The sequence below is a fragment of the Canis lupus genome, chromosome 15, assembly GCF_003254725.2.
Source record: "Canis lupus dingo isolate Sandy chromosome 15, ASM325472v2, whole genome shotgun sequence".
NCBI lineage: Eukaryota > Metazoa > Chordata > Mammalia > Carnivora > Canidae > Canis > Canis lupus.
In genome coordinates this window covers 44931693-44956689 of record NC_064257.1, presented here as the reverse complement: position 1 = coordinate 44956689, position 24997 = coordinate 44931693, and the positions used below count along the sequence as shown (strand labels likewise).

The 24997-nt window shown below is 35.3% G+C and overlaps 1 protein-coding gene across 18 annotated transcripts in view; it reads left to right on the top strand.

Moving 5' to 3' along the window:
- Nucleotides 1–24997, top strand: part of SLC10A7 (solute carrier family 10 member 7) — a 242850-nt gene that overhangs the window by 51133 nt on the left and 166720 nt on the right. For 12 of the 18 annotated variants that reach the window (XR_004804912.2, XR_007402310.1, XR_004804911.2 and 9 more), the window contains one exon: nucleotides 23418–23456. The exons of 1 other annotated variant lie outside the window; for it this stretch is intronic. Coding sequence is in view for 8 of the 17 variants with exons in the window: in XM_035698731.2 (XP_035554624.1) it covers nucleotides 23418–23456 (39 nt within the window). In the remaining 9 variants the exon portion in view is untranslated. Of the gene's footprint in view, nucleotides 1–9053; nucleotides 9109–23417; nucleotides 23457–24997 lie in introns of all 18 variants that reach the window. 5 more of the 18 variants (XR_007402311.1, XR_003133439.3, XR_003133440.3 and 2 more) reach the window with 2 other exon arrangements.

Here is a 24997-nt window from a genome sequence, read left to right as displayed (position 1 = left end):
AGTTATCAAGAAGCTGACATATTAAGGGCATGAAAGGCAGAACTGGAATTTGCATTAGTTTCCTTAAAAATAAGTTCTTGGAACTAACAGTCTAGTATGTGCACAGACCTTGAAGATCCAATAATAAAGTTACTTGCAGTTATAAAATACAGTTGACCTTTATACTATGATGTGGGTGTTAATGGCACTGATGTCCTTATAGTCAAAAACCTCTGTAAAACTTTTTCCTAATAGCCTATTGTTGAATGGAAGCCTTAATGATAACACAAATAGTTGATTCACACATATTTTGTGTGTTACACATATTATATACTGTATTCTTACAATACCCAACTTTCTCTTAATTTTTTTTTTGTTATTTCTAGGCTATGCAGTTCATCTGTGCATTTTTCGAATTGTTGCAAATCTCCAAAAAATTTTCCCTTATATTTATGGAAAAAAATCCATCTATAAGTGGAATCATGCAGTTTCAAAACCATGTTGTTCAAGGATCAACTGAAAATAAGTCGTAGGGATGTAACGTACAGCATGGTGACTATAGGTGTTGTTGTTGTTGTTTTTTTTTTGCATGGTGACTATAGTCAGTAATAAATATATTACCTATTTGAAAGTTTTTGGGAGAGAACATCTTAAAAGTTCTCATCACAAGAAAAGACGTTTGTGTAACTTCATATGTTGACAGATGGTAATTAGACAATGTGGTGGTTATTTTGCCATGTATACAAATATTGAATCAATATGTTGTATACCTGAAACTAATATAGTATTATATATCAATTATGCTTCAATTTTAAAAAAAGGAAAGTCACCAGAAGGAAATAGGACATAAATTAATAAACCAGATCTTTTCTTCATGATAAAGCCTGTCATGACTACCAGACACTGAGTGGAAAGACAGTGAGGTAAACCTGGCTTTCAACAAGCCTATGGATTTGCAGAAAGAGCTCTGAGAGCAACAAGAATGAAACTTCTTGAAACATTCTATTCAAGCTTGCACCAGAGATGAAGGTATCTTCTTGGGCTACTGAAATCCCAGCAGCCTGTCTGAGAGGATTATAGTAGTTAAATGGACAATTGAAGACAGCTGCTTTTTCCTAGGCTTTCCTCTTGAGCCTCACATTTTTTACCATCCTTTTACAAGAGCATGGGTTTAAGAGTTCTGATTTTACCCCTGTTCATTTCCTTATTTCTCTCAACCACTTACCTTCCTGAGGCTTATTTTTCATATCTGTAAAATGGAGTAACACTTACCTCATGGGGTTATTTTAAGAATTAAGTGAAATAACACCTGCTGTCTCATATAGAAGATGCTTAATAAATGTCACTTTTTTCTTCTGCTTGTGAAGTGATATTTTGACAGAAAAATAAAGTAAAAGAAGTTAAATCACTTTATTAGTAATTCCTAAGTCAGAAAAAGAGTTTTTATCTCTTGCTCTTGTAGAATTGTATGCATTGTCTCACATTTATGACCCTGTGAAGGGGTGCCTGGATGGCTTAGGTAGTTATGAATCTGCCTTCGGCTCAGGTCCTTATCTCAGGGTTCTGGGATTGAGCCCCATGACAGCTCCCCACTCAGCAGGGAATCTGCTTCTCCCTCTCCCTCTGCCTGATGCTCCCCCTGCTTGTGTTTTTTCTCTTTCTCTCTCTCTCTCCCTCCCTCTCTTCCTCTGTCAAATAAATACATAAAATATAAAAAGAAAAAAAAACCCTTTGAATTACTAATCTTGAGGAAAAAATGAAATTCAGTTTAGTTAATAATACTTCTTGGAAGGCAGTTTTTAAACTGTGATGAAGCTAGGTTAAATGGGAGCCAAGTGGGGCCATTTCCAAGGGTTTTGGAGGTGAAGCAATTTGTTTTTGTACTTGTATCACTGCTTTTACTCTTTTTAATCTCATTTCTAGTCCCTTAGGTTCCATAATAAAGTCTTCAGTACTATACATTTTTATTAAACATCTTTTTGGACCCCAATTTGCATTTCAGATAATATAACAAAATGTATGTGTTTCAAGTATTCACTGCATAATTGTGATTAGAACATGTAATCCCTCAAAAGATGTTAATTGCAATTTAAATTCACGCTGAATTTAATTAAGTGAGTTGGGGATTAGAAAGTAGATGTAAGGAGTAGTTAAGGGAATACAGTTTTAAAAAGCATCCCTATTTTTTCTAAAAAAAAATGTAAACCTCTTTCAACTTTAAAATTAGAAAGATGAGGGAAATACAGAGGAGAAGAGGAGGAAGCAGGTTAAAGGATAGATTAGAAAAATCTTAAAACTATGCTCACAATTGAGATCCAGAATTTAAGCTAATTGTGGTTAAAGAAGGAGGGATGGTTTGAATATCCTTCTCATTTATATTCTTAAAGAGTTTTCCAGTAGACATTAACTCACTTGGTGTCTGATAAAGACTTCAGTTGAACAGGAATCTTTAAGAACTGCAGAAAATGATTAGAAAGGAGATAGCAACAGAGGTTTTTCAATCCAGCTGTTTTGTTGTACATCAATCTTCCATACAATGTGCTGACAAAGGAATTTTACATATAATTATGTAATAGGCACTTTGTGTATAGACAATTCAGATTTAAGTAGCGCCTTTCTATGATAACCTCACTATATTAATGGAAATAACAGGTAGTGTTGGAAAAAAACAAATGCCTTATTTTTTCCTAATTTATAAAGAATATAAAACTTGAGATTTATAGTCTTAAAAATGTATAGGCAGTCATATCTCTCAGTGATTGAGAGCATGCGGTGTTTAATTATTTGATATTGAATCCGAAAACAGTTTTCAAAAGGCTAGTACTGGAATAACATTGTACTTCATTTTATTTTATTATATTATTATTTTTAAAGATTTTATTTATTTGAGAAAGAGAGAGAGAGCACATGAATGGGAGCAGGGGCACAGGGAGATAAGCAGACTCCTCACTGAGTAGGGAGCCTGATGTGGGGCTCTATCCCAGGACCCTGAGATCATGACCTGAGGCCGAGATCAGAGTCAGGTAGATGCTCAACCAGATGAGCCACCCAGGTGCCCTGTGCTTCATTTTATTTTTAAATTTTTCTAGGAACACAGTTTAAATCAAGAATCCCCCCACCCTTTTTTAAGATTTTATTTATTTATTTGAAAGAGAGAGAGAGAACACAAACAGAGGGGAGAGGGAGAAGCAGGCTCCCCACTGAGCTCGACTGGGGCTTGATCTCAGGACCCTGGGATCATGACCTGAGCTGGGGGCAGACGCTGAACCCATTGAGTCACCACCCAGGCGCCCCTCAAGAATCCCTTTTAATGTGACCTAAACATAGTTTTAAGTGCAAGGATATTATTTTTATTTTTCAGTAATTTCTTTATTTTTACATGTGTCTAGAAGTGGAAAAATTACTTCATTAACTTGTTTTGAATGAGTCCTACCATGAATGAGATGCACAAAACAGTGCATATGCATGTGTGTGTTAGTTACACATACTAGCTACCTGATATTTTATTGGACTCAGAGGCATAACTTTTTAAGAAACAAATTTCAAAGTCTTTTAAAATGTTCTCTTAATAAGAAATGTTTGAAGTGAAAATTCAGATGGAAAGCTCGGTCTTTGTTTCCTAAGAAGTGAGTGTCCTAAAGAAAAAAATCATGAATCTGGCTATCCATCTGGAACAGAGTCTTTCACTTTATCTATGCTATGGCAAGGAGTAGCACAGGAAATACATTTTTTTTTAAATTTTTTAATTTATTTATGATAGTCACATCAGAGAGAGAGAGAGAGAGAGAGGCAGAGACACAGGCAGAGGGAGAAGCAGGCAGGCTCCATGCACCGGGAGCCCGACGTGGGATTCGATCCCAGGTCTCCAGGATCGCGCCCTGGGCCAAAGGCAGGTGCTAAACCGCTGCACCACCCAGGGATCCCAATACATTTTTTTTTAAGTGAGTATAACAAACACTTTTTAAAAGGAAATAAAAGCTCTGTTTTTACCTATGACACTGCAGCTTCAAGTATGTAAATCCTTATCCATTTTTACTTACAACCTAAAATCATTCCACATAAATGTCTTCATTTATTTGTAATTTAAATTCCCTAAAATGACTACTTTGATAATGGCTGTTATGGGTGCTTTTTCTAATAACATAAAATTACTGTTATTCTCAACAAAGTGACTTTTTTTTCTTTTGGGTTAGGTTCACATTATCACATAAACATAATTTTTGACTAAGAGCTTATCAAGGAAAAGGCTTACCATTCATTTGCTGTGGCATCTCCTAGTAACATACAATATTACAAAATGGCTAGGAAACGTTATCTTCTTGTATTGTTTACAATTTTTTTAGTATCTTATTTTTTTTTATTATAAAGGTAGTATGTGTTCCTAGTGATCTAGAAAATGTAGTTAAATAAAACTAATACCATAATCCCCCTAGTCAGATAATGATATTAATATTTTATGTATATCTCCCAGATATTTTTTGTACATATGTTTAATAAAATGAGATCATATAATGCATACTGTTTTGTAATCCTATTTACCCACTTAGCAATTCGTGATCATTTCTCCATAGCGCTCTAAAACACTGTTTCTAAGGACTATTAACTATTCTCATGTGTGGATATGCAGCGTTTTGTTTCAGTCCTTGATAATTTTGGCTATTAAAAAAATAATGTTATAATGAAAATCCTTTTAACTAAATTTTTTCTCGGATCTGTATTATTTTCTTAGATAATTTTTTTTAATGGAATTGCTGGGTCATGGTGTGTGTTTGGACATTTGTAAGGCTTTGCTGCTTACTGCAACACTTCCTGCAAGATTATAAGAGATGCAGAGGCATCTTTTCCCTGAACTCTCATCTATCACACAAATTACTACTTTTCAAAATCTTTGCTCATTTGATAGTTTCCTCCTTTACACTACTTTGGTTTTCTCAGTGTGCAAGTCACTCCATGCTGTAAAGATGGAGAGTCCACGTAACATTTTATAGAAATGTGTATTTAATACATATTTTTATTTCATCCTTCTCCTCACTGCCCAATTTCTTTGCTCATATTTTAGAGTAAAATACTGATGACAACATTTAAAAAGTTGCTCTGTTTCTTTAATTTACTTCAACCAAAAGACATACACATTGTAGTCGCTGGAAGTGTTGTTTAACTAGACCCCTAACCGTGTTATAAATGGTGCCTGTGGAAGGATCTGGGGACAAGACCTTTAAACTTTTTTTTTTTAATCACATCTTAAGATCTGTGAGAATCTGAACTTATATAAGAATGTTTGGGCTGCTGTTATTACAGTGAAACCTTCTGAGAGTATCTTCTCAGGTAATTTTTTTAGAGAAAGTCACTTACAGATATAAAACGTTTGACCAGAAGAAAGCCTCAGGTTGTCAGAGTTACTTATACACCATTGTTCAGCTGGGCCTCTTTATTAAATCATGTCTTGGCAGTCCATTAGTTGTGGTGCTACAGCTATTGCATGGCCCACTAAGCTAATATACCTTCAATCACTAACAGAAGGATAACCTTAATAAAAATTTGAAGTCGATTTAGTGCTCCACTGCTTGCTGACTAGTGTTTTACATTTTAGTGTGTCTATACAATTTCCATTCCATGTATTTTTGATATTCATATATATCTTATCTACATAATATATTGGAATCAAATAAAGATTAACGGCCTAGAGAAGGAAGAGCATTTGGAAGTTCTTGTAATCCTGTCTCGCCACTGCGGGAAATTGTGTGATCTTGAGCAAGTCACATCCTACATTGGGCTTGTGTCCAACCATTTTATGTTTTAACTTCAACTCTGCCATTGTAGGAAAAAAGAATTGCTCTGTTCTGCCCTCCATAAAAACTTGAGTAACTAGAATCATAAAAGAGCAGGTCCACGTTATTCAATGGTAAATGATACAAGAGAAAGCTCATTTAAAATCAATTTGCTTTGAAAGAATTAACATTTACTAGTAATTACTGAAAAATATGTTTAGCTTTTATTTTGAAAAAATGAAACTAAATGATGAAAACAAATGTATGATTCATTTAACAAAATTTGGGTTATATTATAATTCTGTACTGATTCTTGGCATATTGTTTTAGAAGGTAGGGATCAAGATAATTTTCTCGAAAAATGTTAAGATGACATGATGTCACATCTTTTCATCCTGTTTATTTTGCTACACAATCATAAAGATACAAATTTGCAAAAAAAAAGTGGAGGTTTTGTAAATTTTTCCAATGCTCTCATTTCAAGAAATAGTCTAATTACCCTCCTTTTAAGCACCGGTCCTGTCATTTATTTTTTTCTTACTTGTCATTAACTTTGTGCTTAATTTCACCGACTTAATGAAATCCTGCATCTTCTGTAAGACTCACAATTATATTTAGCAACCTATTTATGTTCTATTTGTGATGTATTGTCAGGTTTAAAATACCGTGCAATCAGTGAGAGTCAACCAACCAAAGCAGAGATAGATATTATTGTGAAGTAGTTAGAGTGTGAGTGTGGGAAGAGAAAATATCTTCTGTGGGAACCCTTTTAGAAATGGTAAGTTCATTAGGGAACCTTTTCCTGCTGTTTGTTTCCATGTACAATCTAAATTCTTCAGGGATTTGGAATGAATACCAGTGTAATGAAGGCTTGCTGGGCCTTACTTTATAAGGTCCTTTGTATGGTTGTAGGATACCTAGAGGTTTTATATCTCATTTAATACTCAGAAAATTTTGTGAATTGGATATTGTTATTCCATATAAAATGAAGACACTGAGATTTTTAAAAATATTTTTAAATTTATTTATTTATTTAACCATTTATTTGACTGAGAAAGAGTATAAACAGGCAGAGGAAGAGGGAGAAGCAGACTCCCCACTGGGCAGGGAACCTGATGCGGGGCTCAATCCCAGTACCCTGGGATCATGACCTGAGCCAAAGGTAGACACTCATCCAGCTGAGCCACACAGGTGCCCTTGAGGTTTTTTTTTTTTTTTAAGATTTATTTATTTATTCATGATAGACATAGAGAGAGAGAGAGAGTGAGAGAGAGAGAGAGGCTCAGAGACACAGGCAGAGGGAGAAGCAGGCTCCATGCCGGGAGCCCGACATGGGACTCGATCCCAGGACTCCAGGATGGCGCCCTGGGCCAAAGGCAGGCGCCAAACCGCTGAGCCACCCAGGGATCCCCAATGATTTTAAATTAAAATGTTTTCTTTAATATGAAATCTTTATCATCTTTAAATAAGTATGAAAGAAGAGTGTCTTTTTTGAATGTCAGATCAACCCATAGTCTTTAAGTATCCCCATTACGTTATTGTTGAAAATAATGATTTAAAAGACATTTTTACAAATTACAAGCAGAGCTCTGAAGCTTCAGCTTTCATAGGTAATAAGTAGTAACAGTAACTCAGTGGTTTTAATTATATTTCTATTAGGTAAAGGCATACTACTAATATTTATTTATTGAAATTTTCTGTATAAACCTTAAAACCAAGTAATGGAAAAGTTAAACCATAATGTCATATAGTTATATTTTTCATTTTTTTGTTTACTTTTTAAATTTTTAAAGGTTTTAAAAGTCAGGTTGATGGATGTATAATTCACAGACAGTAAAATTCACCCTTTTAAAGTATATAGTATGATTCATTTTGGAATATATGTAAAGTCAAAACATTGGCATCATGCCAAAAAATTATTTTATGCCTCTTTTTCCTTCTCCTATCTTCAGTCTCTGATAACCAGTGATCTGAATTCCGTCTGTATAGTTTTGTCTTCTTGAGGATATTATATTATTGGACTCATATAGTATGTAGTTTTTTGTATCTGGCTGCATTTATTTAGCATAATGTTTTTGAGATGCACCCATATTGTTACATATACCAATACTTCATTACTTTTTATTGCTGAGTAGTATTCTATTGCATGGATGTATCATAATGTGTAAATCCATTCACCATTTGATGGACATTTGGATAGTTTCCAGGTTGAGGCTGTTATAAATAAAGCTGCTCTTAACATTTCAGTACACATTCTTGTATGAACATACAAGATTCATACAAGATGAATATCCAAGAGTGGGATGGCTGGATCACTTGTAAGTATAGGTGGAATGTTAAAAGAAACTGCTAATTTTTTTTCCCCCAGTGGTTGTATCATTTTGGATCCATCCAAGCAATATATGAGAGTTCTATTTGGTCCATATCCTCACTAGCACTGAACTATCAGTTTTTTATTATTATTATTTTTTAAAAATTTTAGCTCTTCTAGTAGATATATAGTGGTATCTTATTATTTTAATTTACATTTCTCTAATAACTAATGATGTTGAGTATCTTTTCATGCATTGATTTGCTATGCATAGCTCTTCTTTAGTGAAATGTCTGTTCACATCTTTTAGCCTGTTTTTTATTGTATTGTCTTATTTAGTTGTAAGAATTTTTTAAAAATATATTTGCAAAACATATATCTGAAAAAGATATATGTATGTAACAGTTTTTCAATTTGTGGCTTGCTTTTTCATTTTCTTAACAATGTCTTTGAAGGAAAGAAGTTTTAAATTGTAATGAAGACCAATTTATCATTTTTAAATTTTAAAGTTACAATTTTTGTATCCTATCTGATAAATGCTGTCCTCAACCAAAGTCATGAAGATTTTCTTCATATTCTCTTCTAATAGTTTTATAGATTTAGCTCTTATATGTAGCTCTATGATCTATTCCAACTTATGTTTTATGTATGGTGTGAGGTAAGAATTAAAGTTCTGCTTTGTTTTGTTTTAGAGATGTCAGTACCACTTTTACCAAAAAGATTATTTTCTCCCCATTAAATTACTGTGCACCCTTGTCAAAAATCAATGTATCATAACTATATGGATCTGTTTCTGGACTATTTTCTTTCATTGATTTATACATCTGTCATTAGGCTAGTACCACACTGTTAATTAGTGTAGCTTTATATTAAGTGTTGAAATCAAGTAATATGTTAACAGTATTCTCATCCTTTAAATATCTGAAGGATGAAGGATCTCAAGATGTCACTTCTTTCCTGATATTGGTCATTTCTATCTTTTCTTTTCCTCCTAGAGCAGAAATGGACACACTATGGCTTGCAGGCTAAGTCAGTCTTGCTGCATGTATAGTAAGTGAATTAAGAATGGTTTGTATATATATATGTATATATATATATATTTTTTTTTTTTTTTGAGAGAGAGAGAGAGCGTGCACACATGCAAGCAGGGAGGGGCAGAGAGAGAGAGATAGAATCTTAAGCAGACTCCACACCCAGTGCAGAACCTTCTCTCAGGACCCTGAGATCTTGACCTGAGTGGAAATTAAGAGTTGGATGCCTCACTGACTGAGCCACCTAAGTGTCCCTCTACATTTTTTTATCAGGTAGAAAAAAATAACAAAAAGAGTAAAATTTCATGAAACATGAAAATTAAATGAAAATAAAAATTTAGTGTCCATGCATAAAATTTTATTGGGACACAACCACATTCATTCACTTATGTATTATCTATGGCTGCTTTTGTTCTATAATAGTAGAGTTAAGGATTTGTGATCATATGGGCTACAATGCCTAAAATATTTATTATGTTGCTCTAGTATAGTAAAAATATATATCTAATCTTTGTCCTAGTTTCTTGGCTCAGAGTTTCAAAAACCCTTGAAATTTCCTGAGTGATTATAGAGTGTTTTGTTATGCTAATTAGATGACTCTTGATGGGCTCCTAGATAAATTTAGGATATGGGCTGGTCACCAGAAAGACCAATCATGTGACTTGAGTGCTGGAACAGCCACTCCACCTCCAGGGAAGGAGAGGGAGCTGGACATGGAGTTCAATCACTTGGTTAATGATTTAATCAATTATGCCTATAATGAAACCCCAATTATAAACTATGGACACTGAAGCTCACTGATGCTTCCTGGTTGGTGAACATATTCATCTACTGGGAGAGTGATGCACCCTGACTCCACGGGGATAGAGCACAGAAGTTCCCAGACCTCCCTCTTTGTGTATTGCTCATAATCAAAGTGTAATCTTAACTATAGCTTTCAGTGAGGTCAGGTCAGTGAGCTGTTTTATTGAATTATTGAACCCAAAAGGGTCTTGGGAACTCCTAAATTTATAGCCTGTTGGTTAGGAGTGCTGGTGGCCTGGGGATTCCTAGAGTACAGCTGCCCTCTGAAGTGATGGCAGTCTTGTGGAGGACTGAGCTTTGAACTTGTGGGGTCTATGCTGTGCTAACTCCAGGGTTAGCATCAGAATTCTATTGCAGAATATTCAGTTGGTTTAGACTAGTTGGGTTGAAATAGAACAGTAGCCCTTTACAGAGAAGGCTTTCCAATTCCTTTTCTAAGGCTTTATCATCAGTTTTACTGATTTTTTTTCCCAAAGAACCAGCTTTTGATTTCATTGATCTCTGTTGCCTTTATCATTTTTTATTTCATTCATTTCTGCTCATATTTTTACTTAATTTCTTTCCTGTACTTATTTTGTGTTTAATTTGTCCTTCTTTTTCTCATCTTTTTCCTTTTTTTTTTTTTAGAGTAGGCTCCTACTTAAAATTGGGACTTGAACTCATGACCCTGAGATCAAGACCTGGACTGAGATCGAGAGTCAGATACTCAATCTACTGATTCAGCTAGGTGCCCTTCTCATTCTTATACTTTGGGAATTATGCCATCCCTTCCTATCTTGGTGTTCAGTGACATCATGTTTGCAGCTTGAAATTAGCCATGGTGGGGAGTATTTACAGCTCAAAAATCAGCGAATGTTATAAACTGATGTTCCTCCCCTCATCCTGAGAGCCAGTTATTAAACATTTACCAGCATACTACTTGTAACAGCAATAACACAGCTCTTTTTGAATCTTCTCAGGAGACCTAACATAAAAAGATGATCTCAAATGAAAAGTTAATTCAGAAAAAGAAAGGACTTGATAGTGAGAAAATTTTTAAAATCTAGAATTTTAAAAGAGATTATGCAATCTTTGATCTTGAAGATATGAAGAATAGGATAGGGGGGTTCATTTTGTTACTGATTTCAGTGTAATCCTTTTTGAGGAAAAGTGCCTTGATTAGATGATCTGCAAAAGTCCATTTCCGTTCTGTGAATCTATGGTAAGTTATTTCCCAGAAGATGGTAGGAAAGCTGTTTTATTGCTAATGAAAAGCTGATGAGAGAGTTATTGCTGAGGGATTGATCCATTGTCCTCTTAAGAAGCTCTGAGATTCCCAGACCTAATGGATGGAAAAGAGCAGAAATAACAGAGGTAGGTAGCTAGGGTCTAAAATTTGTAAGAAACACTAGATGATTTGACATAGGTTGTCACTTATGTTTTGTGGATGCCCTTCTAAAAAAAGTGGTAAGGGAATTCTTAGCCAGTTTCTCTCTTGGTGTGCTGAGAGCTTAGTTCATGGATTGGCATTAAGGAGAGCTTCCATTAATTGATCAGAAAAGTGCTCGTTGTCCATCACTAGGAGGTATTGAAAAAGTCCACTTTAAAGGAAATTTTAGTAGTTAATTTCTGTGCTTCCATAACTCTGATCCCATTGATTTTATTGTGTTATAGCCATTATGATGTCTAGCCTCATACTATGAGCAGATACTCTGGCATTCATTTTTGTACTCTCAGTGCTTAGTGTAAGAAGCTAATAAATTTCTGTTGAATAAATAAATAATTAAAGGAGCACTTATTTTATTCCTTCTTGACAGGACATAAAAAATCCAAAAGATAAGAACAATTAAACTTCAGGTCATTGAGAATTTGGCATTTTTAAAAAAGATACAATGTTAAGTAGTGTGGAATATTTCGAGTAGGTTTTATTCAGCTTCATCTTAGAAATTCACAAGTGCTTAATAAGGTATTAATAAATGATATGTATTTTCAATTTAATAGTTGATAATCTGAATTACAACCACAGTCTGTTCCTGAGTATTCAGTGTTAACAAGTAAGTCGAGGTAGTTTTTTTCTTGGTATTATCTTCAATTTCTTTCAATTTTTAGTCAGACATTGAGCCCCTCATAATGTGCACAGCATTAAGATTTCCCTAAAGATAAAAGAATGTTTGTTGTACTTAATATATTATTTATTGTGTGTATTTTTCTAAAACATATATAATCAGTGCAAAAACCTTGAAAATCAAGGAAAAAATCACAAAGAAAAAAAAATTGATAACCGTTACCCCAACATAACCACTATTGGTGTTTTAGTTTATGCCCTTTTATATTACATATTTATAAATATCTGTTAAGAATAACATATAAAATAGACAGTGTGGGTATAATAGAGAGGGTACAAGGAACATCTGTGGATGAGTTCTATTCTGGCTTTGCCACTAGCCAATATGACCTTGGGAAAGATGCTTTTATCTCTCTAGAGTTCTATTTCTTCACATATAAAGGGATTGTCATAGTATCTAAGGGCCCTTACCAGTTGAAAATTCTGATTTCATTGAAATTGAACACCTTTGAAGACTGAGATTTCAGGAGGATGAAATTGCAAGTGTTCTACTAAGTCTATATTCATCTCAGTTACGAGGAAGGTTTAAAAAATCTTGAATTAGTATAAATATTTCCTGTTAAGATCAGTAGGTTTTGTCAGTATGAAACAGTTATACTTAAAGTGTAACATATTTCTCTTGGAGCAAGAATCACGATCTCAACTGATGAAGTTACTTGAGCTAATAAATATGTTTTTAGGAAATGTTAAAGTAATCCTCGTTAGCCTTTAACTATGTTACAAGAAATGAGAAATTCAGGATCACCACTATTTTAAGTATGTGCTATTTTATCAAAAAAGCATACCAAGAAGAAAATCAAAGCCATGCTACTTGATTCTTTGTACACCTCAAGAAAATTGATTTTGTCTTCCCTCCTCCATGCCATGCGTATGGTGAAAATGGTAGGTTGCTATGCAAGAGCTATTGGATATTACGCAGCAAAGCTTTAAAAGTGTTAAAAGGTGTCTGTTTTGTCTTAGAAGGATCAGTTTTCATATTAAACAATTTTTGTTGGACAGTTAAGGTGTCCTTTTACCATTTTGTAGATGGATTTTTTTGTATGCATTTTAACGGTTATTTAAGAGTCCCCATGTGCTTAGAAAGGAATCTGAATATATGTGCCTTTTTTTAAAAGCCTCAGCACAATGTGGGTTATTCCATCAATACCATCAAATGACTGGGAGCTGTAGTCGGAACAATATGTAAAAATACAGCTTGTGAAAGATTTCCTTTATTAACTGTCATCATCCGCAGAATATATGTTCAAATAAACGTTGTGTAATAACTAAATTTGAGATTAATAGGCCCCTTAAGAAACAGCGAAGTCATTCAGAATAGTCAGTGAAAAATAGGCTGTAAGACTGTAACATGCACATATTGTCCTGCTTACATGCTCTCTCTGGTGTCATTCCCATTTATCACTGTCGACGGGCTCTGTTCTCATTAAAACACTCTTGCACAAAAGCAACTTAATTTTCTTAAGAGGAGAGGACACCTGATTCAATTTAGCACCCAGAAACGGTAACTTGAATATATTTTTTCCTTGCCTGAATTGAGATGAATAGTTACAAACAAGAATAGCCACCCCCCATTCACCTCAAGATTAAGGATATTAAATAATTTTTTCCACTGGTAGCAAGAAATGAACCTGTAGAAGCAGGCAAGAAACGTAGCTGACTCTGAGAAAAGCAGCTGGATGTATTTACTAGCACCTTGCATCTATATGAACTTATGTTCATTCCTGTAATGTTTTTAAACAAAGAGTTAAAGTGGTCCTTAAAATGGTGCATTTAAAGGTTCATGTTCTAAAAGTAATCTTTCTTTAAATTGGGGAATGCCTTGTAGTAGTTCTGTAGTCTTCATCTGTACTTGTTTGTTGACAAAAAAAATATTCAGCAATGATTGTAAAATAATGTTCTACTTTTTTGTCACTGCTGCTTTAAAAGTGCAATTAACATAAATAATAGAATAAAATGAAGAGTGCCCCTTTAATGTTGAACATGGTGTATAAACTCACATTTTAACTGATGTCCCATGTATTTACTTTTCTGTGGTATGGTTCAATAGTATTTAAATATTTAATATAGAAATATATAACTCATATTTTACTTGTTAGTAGATTTATACAGTGAAAATAGTGGTAATTAGGTAGTATTAAAATGCTTTAGCAAGTAAGGTGCTTCTCAAGAAGCCAATTATATAACTGGCCTTTAAAGAAAATGGAATAAACTTTTCTAAAATCCCTTTTTTTTTTTTTTTTTTTTGGCATTTCCATAGCATATAGCAACTTGGAAAATACCAGTAAGTCAAAAGAAAATATTTTATGTTTCTGTATTTAATAGAAGACCAAGGATTGGAATTCAATCTTTGATGTCTGTGTTTTTTCAAACTGAACCTATGCTTTGAGAGGAAATAAATATTAAATGAAAATTTTAATTTTGGTAAAAATTTAAATAAAAATTGAAAATTGAAAACTATTATATTCTCCTTGTGAATCAGAGGCTGGAGTGACATAAATTTAAATAGTTGAAGAACTTTTCCAGGGTAAGAATGCAGCTTTGATTCACTACTAATAGTCAATTTTCTTTTCCTTTTTTTTTTTTTCAATAATGTCTTATGCTATCTGCAATGGAACAAGAGATTATGCTAAATAAAACTTATGCCTACTCAAACATATCTTAAAGAAGCATTTTTTTATTTATCTAACCTGCCTGATTAGCCCTTTCTTATTTTCTGCCTCATTTCAGAACATGATTGTATCAGGCTTCAAGTAATAGAAAAATCAGACTAAAAGTAGCTTAAACAAGCAGAGACTTATTTTCTCATATACCAAGATGCCTGGAGGTGGGGGTTGCTGGCATTTGTTCTGTGGTTCAATGATATTAGAGTGGCTATCTCTGTACTGCTACCGGCCTTTCTCTTCTGGATGCCAATAGCTTTCACTGCTGTAGGCAGGAGGAACGGAAGAAGGGCAGTGCCAGAAACTCACCTCCCTAACCCTCACCATCAAGCATATATCAATTTATATCTCAGGGGCCAGAAGTCTGTTGCATGGCAATACTAGCTTTTCCTTTTTCATTTGTACTTTTTGTGTCTTATTTTAAAAATTGTCTCCTTTTTTTGAAGGCCTAAAAATAGTCTCATTTGTTCCTAGAAGTTTTCAAGTGTTACTTTCCAACTCTAGGCGTTGAATTCAAACTAGGATGTTCTTTTTAAAAATGATTTATTTATTTATCTTGAGAGAGAGAAGAGGGTGAGAGCACAGGGTGGGGAGGGGCAGAGGCAGAGGGAGAGAGAGAATTTCAAGTGGACTTCCTGCTGAGCACAGAACCTGATGCAGGGCTGAATCCCAGAACCCTGAGATCATGACCTAAGCTGAAATAAAGAGTCGGACGCTTAACCAACTGAGCTACCCAGGTGCCCCACTAGTATTTCTTTTTTACTGTATTATGAAATACTCAGTTTCTTCTTCTTTCCTAACTGCTTCATAACAGTGCTGTTGTTATATACAGCTTTCTCACATTTGTAATTTTCTATTGTAAACTTCTGTTCAGTAGAGGTTGTTTTATCTGGAAATCCACTGTGTTCTGGATTGTTGAAGGGACCCTAAAGTGAAGTTTTGCATTTGCTTCTTTCAGGACCTCAGGAATTCTCTTGGTCTTTGGTTCTTTTCGTCTTTTGTTTTCTTGATTTAGTCGTTAGTTCAGGATTCTGAATCACAGAGGTAGTGTCAGTTCAGACCTGTGCCCACCCTTGATGTAACTGGCTTTATGTTACTTTCTTGATTTTGTAAGTAGAGTTTTCTAGGGTTCTGCTCTGCTTGCTGCTGATGACTCGCTTCCGTGGCACAGGGCATGAGTCTGTTGTCCAGGAGCGTGTAGCACCATCTCACCTGCTTTACCATCCTGCCTTTGCTCTGTGTCTAGGACCTGGCTTTTCTTGTTTTCTTTTAGCCCAATTTTACAATTAAAATATTGTTTTGTTACTGTAATCTCTTTATTGAGTGGTGTGAATTTAATGATTATGTACATGAAATGCCATCCTACATAACTCCATTTCCCCATCTCTCCTCTCTCCTTTGACAGCATCATTGGTTTTTCTAGTCACCTTTAGTTGCAAAAATTGTAAATTATGTAGTAAATAGGATTGATTTTTTGTATTTAATTTAATTTAGGGCAATCTAGTGTAAAACTCCAGATTCCCTTCTTTCCCAATTTAGGCCTAATCTGTGTTTTAAAATTTTTATTTTAAAGATTTATTTGTTTGAGAGAAGAGGTCTGGGGTTGGAGGGGCAGAGGACAAGAGAGAGAGAGAATCTTAAGCAGACTCCACGCCAAGTGCAAAGCCTGACTCGGTGCTCAGTCTCATGCATCTGAGATCACAACCTGAGCCGAAACCAGGAGTCAAACACTTCACAGACTATACCACCCAGGCACCCCTAACCTGATTTTAAAACATTGAACACTATACTTTTTCCCTTAATGAATGTACATATATATGATAAAATAGGCAGGACCAGTGGGGAAGAGGGCATGGTCTGTTTCACTTTTTTTTTAACCTCCTTTTTTTTTTTTTTTTTTTTAACCTTCTCACCTTCCGTACTTCTGGCCTTTTTAGAGTCAGGGTGAATTTAGAACTAGTGCATTACAGGGTTAGGGAGTCTTACCATACTGGTGCTGATGAAATCCAGCCCTCAGTGCCTTGGGTCATGGCAGACACCCACGAACTATGTCTTTTTGCTGGACAGGTTAAGGGAGGGAGTTCTTCAGAGTATATACTTCCAGCCCCTGCCCCTAAGCATATTCCCCTCAGCCTCTTATTGCTGGACCCTTCACCCTGGAAGTCTGTTTCTTTGGTTCCCTCAAGATGAATTAAGTATGATGGCATTCCGCTGAGGCATGTACCCAGCCCAAGTGGTATTGACAGGGCCTCGCCCCATCACAGAACTGAAGTATGCTTTGCCCAGCTGGTTACTGTCTCTCTTCCTACTGCTGTGGTCTGTTCTAGGCAGCCTCCCCACCTTTGCTGTTTCCAGTCCTCAAGCAAGTGCTATTTCTGGTTCATTACACAGTCTTCTTATCCCCGCCCCCTCCCTAGTTCTAGGGAATATACCATGATGTACTGTGATGTTTCAGAGAAGTCTCACAGAGTGCACTCTGCTCCTTTGCAGCCTAGTGAGTGCTCTCTCCCCTCAGTAAGCATCTGGCACAGGGCAGCAGTGCCATTCTTGCTTCCTTGCAATTTCTCCTATGTCCATTGTTGGTTCTTTTGTCTATATTGGCCCTATCCTCAACTTGACAGGGGTGGTGAGAGGAGGTCAGGTTTCTCCTCTAAGGGACGAGGAAAAGTCCAAAGACCTTCTACTCCTGGAAATGTCCTTTTATCAATACTTTCTAGAATTTCCCGTCTTTTCTTCTATAGCCTGCATGTGAAATGGTCTCTGGCCTAGTTTTTCATGTTTTTTTTGTTTTTTTTTTTTTTTTGTCATTACTGTATGGGTATATCTGGTATACCAGATTCTGGTATTCTTATCTTTAGGAATGATGGGGGACTTGCCACATACTCTCCTCGGTTTGGAGCATTATTGGGAATTCTGAGATAACCATAAATGTCCCACTTTAATATTAGGGTAGGCGTTTCTGATTTTGTTGAGTGGGGAAGCAACAGGGGACACTGGAAGTTTCATAAATTAATTTGCAGTAGATCATTAATACCCAATGTGAATAATGGATTTCATTTCTTCATTTAGTGGGCTTATGACAATGGAAGGAAAAAGAAGGGTTTTGGATCAGCATTATGAATATTTTAGATTTAGTGTCTAAGAGGAGACTTAAGTGGGACTCAACAATGTTCATATATTTGAAGTGCAGTCATTTCATAAAAGGACTACATATTTGTGTCACTCCAGGACATAACACAGGGCTTGGCTGTAACAAAAGATAAAGGTTTCAGGTAGAACTTCATGACATTTAAAGGCATTTGACAATGGTAGAGTTTGCATTTATGAATTAGAAAACTTTCTGTCCCCATTGTTTTCAGGTGTTTTTTTTTTTTTTTTTTTTTTTTTTATGATAGGCACACAGTGAGAGAGAGAGAGGCAGAGACACAGGCAGAGGGAGAAGCAGGCTCCATGCACCGGGAGCCCGATGTGGGATTCGATCCCGGGTCTCCAGGATCGCGCCCTGGGCCAAAGGCAGGCGCCAAACCGCTGCGCCACCCAGAGATCCCCTGTTTTTTTTTTTAATTTATCTTTTTGTTTCAAATAACTTAAAGTAGGTTATAAAGAATTTTTTTTAAAGATTTTATTTATTAATGAGAGACACACACACAGAGATGCAGAGACACAGGCAGAAACAGAAGCAGGCTCCATGCAGGGAGCCCGATGTGGGACTTGATCCCGGGTCTCCAGGATCAAGCCCTGGGCTGAAGGCGGCGCTAAACCGCTGAGCCACCCGGGCTGCCCGGTTATAAAGAAATTAATTTGTTCTTGAACTTATTCAATTTTCCAAAATAATTTACTAACGACATGGCGTACAACAGATAACAAAATATTAACAAAATACTATATATTGGGCAAAATTGGGCAGATACTAAAAGCACTATATTATCTAAAAGTGTGTAATAGAAAGAAAGTCAATCTACTTAGTATTAAAAAAAACCTCAGTAATGAACTTTTTTTCAGTTAGCCTTGATCTGATTATCCATCAAATGTGATTACACCAAGGTATATACTTACAGATGGAATTCATGAGTTAATAATAAAAACATTACCATACAGGGCATTTAGTTAGCTTTAGCATTCATTCATTTCTGTTTGATTCAGTAATATTTATTGAGGTCCTACTACAAGCCAGGTGCTGTTCTAGGCACTGAGGACATGATCTTGTACAAGTTAGGCAAAATTCTTATTGTAGGAGCATTATAGACAGAGAGTAATTAAATTATTTCTAGCAAAAACAATATTAACAAATGAAATGCTGTATTTAAAAATCAGTAGACTAAAAAAAATCAATAGACTCTTTCAGGTATGGCTTCTAGAAGGCAAGAGAGAGGAAACATATCCTAAGAAAGTCTGATTGTATAATCTGAAGGGTTCCACCTTCAGAGCAAATTATCCGGGTGGCTCATATTTGATCTCAGTTCATTCTCTATAGCCATGTTTGTTTTCTACAAAAATAATGGTGGATTTTTGTTTTATTTTCAAAATCAAATATTTATATGCTGTAGAAACTCATGAAAGAGGCCCTCTGTTCATCCTGTAGCTTCTTATGCCCCCAGCACCATGCAGTGTGCTCTAGAGGGTGCTCAACCTCCATCTTGTCCAGGCAACCAACAAGGGAGATCACAAATGTGCAAAGTAGAGGTTAAAATCTTAATTTTGTTTTAAAATAAAATGTTTATTACATTTTTGACACAAAGGAATTGAAAATGCAAATAATAAAAGGCTCAACATCTCCCTGCCCAGATAACCTTTGTTGAAATGTAAAAAAGGAATAGGTTAAAAACAAAAGCTGAGTAAGACAGAACAAAATGAAAAATAAAATGACCCCTCACCTAATCCCTTTCAACAAATATAACCATTTTAGGAGTTTTTTTTTTTTTTTTTTGTGATCCCTTTCAGAAAAGAGGTTTTTTTTAATACCTACATGTGTATACATACGCGTGTATGTACCTATTTACATAATAGGAATGTGATATTGTGATTTATAATAAGAAATATATATTTGATCTTTGTCCCAGTTTCTGGCACTGAGCTCGCGTGGAACTTCCTAAGTGAAGTTCATATAAAAATTAGTCTTTTCTTATGTTAATTAGGTGACTTTTGGAAAGCCCCTAGCTCACTTAGGGATCAACTGGAGATTAAAGGGCTAGAATTTTTGGTCCAGCTCCCAATACCTCTGGGGAGGAGAAAAGGCCCGAGATACTGTTCAATCACCAATGGCCAATGATTTAATCAATCATACCTGTTTAATGGAGCCTCTGTAAAACCCCGAAAGGACAGTTTGGGAGAGCTTCTTGGTTGGTGACCACGTGGAACTGCTGAGAGTGTGTCACGCTTGGAGAGAGCCTGGGAAGCCCAGTGCCCTTTCTCTATACCTTGCCCTGTGCATCTCTTCCGTCTGTTCCTGTAGAGCCTTTTCATAATAGAGTGGTAATTGAGTGAATAAAACTTGTTTCCTCAGTTCTGTGAGCTGCTCTAGGAAACTAATCAAACTCAAGGACAGGGTTGTGGGAACCTCTGATTTATAGTCAGACTGTTGGAAGCACAGGTCATGACAACATGATCTTTGTGATTGACATTGGAAGTGGGCACAGTCTTGTGGGACTGAGCCCTTGAGCTATGGGATCTGACACTAGTTTCAGGTGGACAGGGTCAGAATTGAGTTGAATTGTAGGACATCCAGCTCATGTTGGAGAATTGCTTGGTGGTGTGGGGAAAAACATGTTGAAGGAATTACACACAGTTTCAAAATTTGCTTTTTCACTTTAAATATCTTAGCCGACTTTCATATGGGTATATGCAGATCATCCTCTTTTTAATGGCTTCAGAGTATTCCTTGGTAATTCTAGATTTTGTTAACTAACTCTATTGCTACGTAGCAGTAGTAAACTTTAAAACATTATTTATTTAAGCATATTTATGTAACTGTATGTAACTGTATCATAATAGGGAGGCTATGGGAAGTAAAACAAGAGGTTGTGAAAGAGGTGTTTATATTGAGTTGAGACTAAAGTCTTAATCTGTCATTGCTGTCGTTTGGCTGTGGAGCCAGGTGTCAGATTCAGTCTTCTGCCAATCCTTGGATTCTGTCAAACAAATAGAATAACTTAGTAGGAGAAGACGACTTTGGACATTCCTGGGAATCTTATTTATTTCAGTGATTCGATTAATACACATGGAGGTACTTAGGAGGAGCTTCATCAGATTCCTTCCTCAGAAGACTTTAATTTCTAGTGGGGCAAGGAGGCACATTATCTGAGTAGTGTGAAAAGAGCCATGCCCAAGCAGGCATGGGGACACTCAATCCACCTAGAAGTGTAGATGTATGTGTGTGGGAGGAGGTGATTGAAAGCTTCTTGGAGGGAGTTGCTAAAATAAGTAGGAATTACCTAGGTAGAGGAAGGGAGAAAGACAGAGATAATAAATAGCATAATGAATTTAAGGAATTGCAAGTAGTTGAGTGTTGTCAGAATATAAAATTGGAGGCAAGAAATAAGATGGACAGAGACCTGTTCACGGAGGGCCTTGTATATGGTGCTGAGGAGCCGGAAATGCCTCCTTAAGTCTAAAGACATGCATGCCTCTTATGTATCAATTAAATACTCTCTAAATATTTATCAACGCTCTTTGGAACTCTGGAAAACCTAATTCCCTTATATGCTGCAAGAGTAGAATTAAGTCAACTTTTAGCTCAATTATTTGTTACTGTTGAGCCCAAGACCCTTGGTTCAGTGTCTGATTTCACATGATTCTTCAGATTACCCTGCACCTTCATCAGCCATTTCATGAATGATTGCCAGAGCTCAGTGCTTGGGAGCACCGAGTGGTAGGATAGACGAGTGAGTTCAAACTCGTCAGCCCTGGCAGAAGAACAACTAAGAGGCTGGCCTGCAGCATCTTGGGTGCCTGAGATGGTCTGTCCCTGTCATCACCATCATTTTATAAAATGCCAATCCACATAAAATTCATTGTTTGTGTTTCAATTAAAAAATGAGAACTGGTTGGAGTGGGAGAATGGTGATTTGATCTGATGAGTAGTAGCTGACTTGTTTTGCTTTGACTTCTGAGTCTTTTTTATTTCTAATGATCCATGTTTTTTTGTTTTTGCTTTTGTTTGTTTTTAAATACTAGCCCAAACCATTAGTTACCTTGAATAAGGCTGGTGAAAGGCACTGGAAAGCAACACATTTGGAAGAGAGGAACTCAAAGAGGAATGCCTCACTCCTTTACTTAGAGGAGATCAATCCATTTTAAGGGCAAAATAGAGTCTAGAAATAAACAGTGTTTGTGGGGAAGTTGCATTTTTAATTTTTTGTAGGAAGGAAGGCAGTATTCCCAGTTGATCTTATTACAACTCATTTATTTTTATAGTTTTACTATTTTTCTCCACACATTATGGAATTCCAGGAAAATGGGTTAAATATGTTGCTATAGTTTACAATTGTCATTTGTAATGTTTTATTTAGCCAAATCTTTTTTTTTTTTTTCTCCTCTACTCCCTGTACAACACAGAACACCATATGCCATTGTCACTGTCAGGAAGCAAAGGTTTCCCTGGTCTGTGCCTGTGCCTATGTTTATGCCACAGAGGAGCTGTGGTCCAGTGCCATCTTTTATTGATAGGGCCAGCAAAGGAGAAATCTAATGAAATTATCAAAGCTTTGAATTAATTATGAACTTGAATAGGAGAGCTAAGCTCTCTGGAGCCAGGGATCTCATTACCCATGCACTCTCATTGCATCCTCTTCTGGAGCAGAAGGCATTTTCAGCTATAGCTCTTAGCCTGGCTTTGGACTTTATTCAAACTTGCTAAACTGACATCCTTTTCTTACTACGACGTGGCTGCTAATGTCCATGATGATTAATTTAATTCTGCTCTGGATCTACAGAAGATGTCAATAGGTTTTCTCTACCCCTCCTTTTGCTTTTTATTATTTTTTTCTTTCCCTCTCCTTTTGTCCCCACCAAATTGGATGTTATACAAGTTTTTATCCTTTTTGGGTAATATGAGAAGCTTTCAGGATTCAGTTGTAGCTTCATGGAATATAGTGATTCATTTAAAGTTAAGAACTATATTGTATCTACTATGTATTCCCTGGATATTTAGGTAAGCACAAAGTCAAATATTTCTTCTTTGAATTTTGAACACCAATTGTTCCACCAAGTGGAAGTTTTTCTTGCTTGTTTCTACTTTAGAATTAATGGTATAACAGTAACTTCCACCCTCTTAGCAGCATTGTTTGTATTCTAGTATGTGTTGTATGGGAACAACAGATCTCACTTTGTAAATGTAGCTCATAAAGCTCCCTGATGCAGAGTACTTAATATTTGCTTTACAATTCTGGTTTCTCTTTACATGGTAATATGAAAAAAAATTTTTTTGATAAATAAATCAACCTCTTTTTTAAGTCTAATAGCAAAATCAATAACAACAAGATTTTGATTTACTATTGGTGATGATTCTTTGGTACTGTCATATAGGTTCATATAGGTTCTGCTTGCTTTTGAGACCCATTATTTATGAATTCATAAGCTGCAGCTCATCTATCTTAGTAAAGTAGAGGCCACTGGCAATTTTTGTAAGCAGTGACTAACTTTGCTTTATAGAGTCAATGTTTTAAGGTTTTGAGTAGTGGGGGATGGGAGAATGATAATCTTTGCTTTTCCTTTTTCTATTTACTTTCAGTGAGTGTTTTCCCCCATTTATTTTCTTTATAGGCAGCTGCAATATTTAATTCAGCCTTTGGAAGTTTTTTGGTAAGTAAACATGGTTTAACTTGTCTATTATAACTTTTGTTGTGATGTTGTCTGTATGAAAGATTTAGTGAAAATTGGACTTCTTTTACCATTTAGTTAAGTGTAAAAGTTCTTGAATCTTTTTATATGCCATTAAGCATACCCTGAAAAATTATTTGATAAATAAAGGAAATGTTCTTTTACAATATAATTTGGAGGTTTGGGGTTTAATATACCATTTAATGGATTTAAGGAATCAATTAAAACACTGTGTGTCTCCTTATAGAAGTTATGTCAATATATTGATCATTTAATGAGGTCTTTTAGATTATTATTATTTTGTATCATGGGACTAGGGATTTTGAAAAGGAAACATGACCCAGCTGGTCAGAAAGGGAATGCTAATTTACTTGTTGACATGTCATTTATTTTGTACACTTCACTGTCAAAGAAGCTACTGTCATGGATACTTCTGAGAAATCTTTGTAAAAAAAATTTGAAATGAGAAAATAATTGAGTAATTTGCAAGAAAATGCAATATTGTTTTGACATGTGAGCTGTAAATTGTATAGAGGTTAAAAAATAGTCCAGTGTTCATAAGTAGAGCCAGTATGATTATTATGACAATACTATTTTAGCATTTTCAATCATTGTTTTTTAGATAATGATGTAACAAAGATTTGGTTTGTGTGATGAAAGAATGAGAAAGAAACTGAGTTTTCCATTAGTTGAATATTTTTATTTATAGCCTCCCTAAAACTTTGCGAAATTCATGAAAACAAATTAGAATATTTTATTTTTAGGTACATAATTCAGTGACAGATATGAAGTACAGTGATAATTGAGAATAAAATCAGTGGGGTATAAAATAATTCATGAATCTAGGCAAAATATTAATTACTGCTCTTTAAAATATTCTTTATGTCACTTATGATTGTATGTATTTGAATGTAGCTGAAGCTTTTAAGTGTATTGTTTGCATAGTGTTAATTCTGTGAGTGCTACACAGCTTTTAAGGTCCCAGTGTCATAGAGCCTTTAATGATGTAGTTTCTACAAAATATATGCTTAGGGTATGTCTTATTTTTAAAGAAGTAGTAATGTGATTCCCAATGCTGTATTATTATTATTGGGTTTTAGAAGAGAGCTAATAGTGTCTATTTAATGAAAATTAGCTCTTGAGCTACTTATTTCAGACTCAGTAATATTTTGTGAAATTGTTTTTTCATCTAAGTATTATTTTCTGTATATTGTCACAATTGACAAAATAATATCTGTAAAATATGATCTTATTGGAAGCCAGTTTTTTTTTCCTCTATGGTTTGGAATCTTATATGTCTACTATCAAAACATGGTTTGTAAGCTAGATCTCTTACTCTTTAAAATGTCTACGGTAATTGAGAAAATACATTTGAGGCAGTTGAGTAACTAAAGCAAAATGTACTGTCCTTTAGTTGGAAGATAAGCTCCCTAAGTATAGTTTGAGTTTTGCACTGATTGTATCAACGATGAACAACCATATCAGAATATTTTTCTCCTAGGCCCGTTTCTTGGTAAGATCCT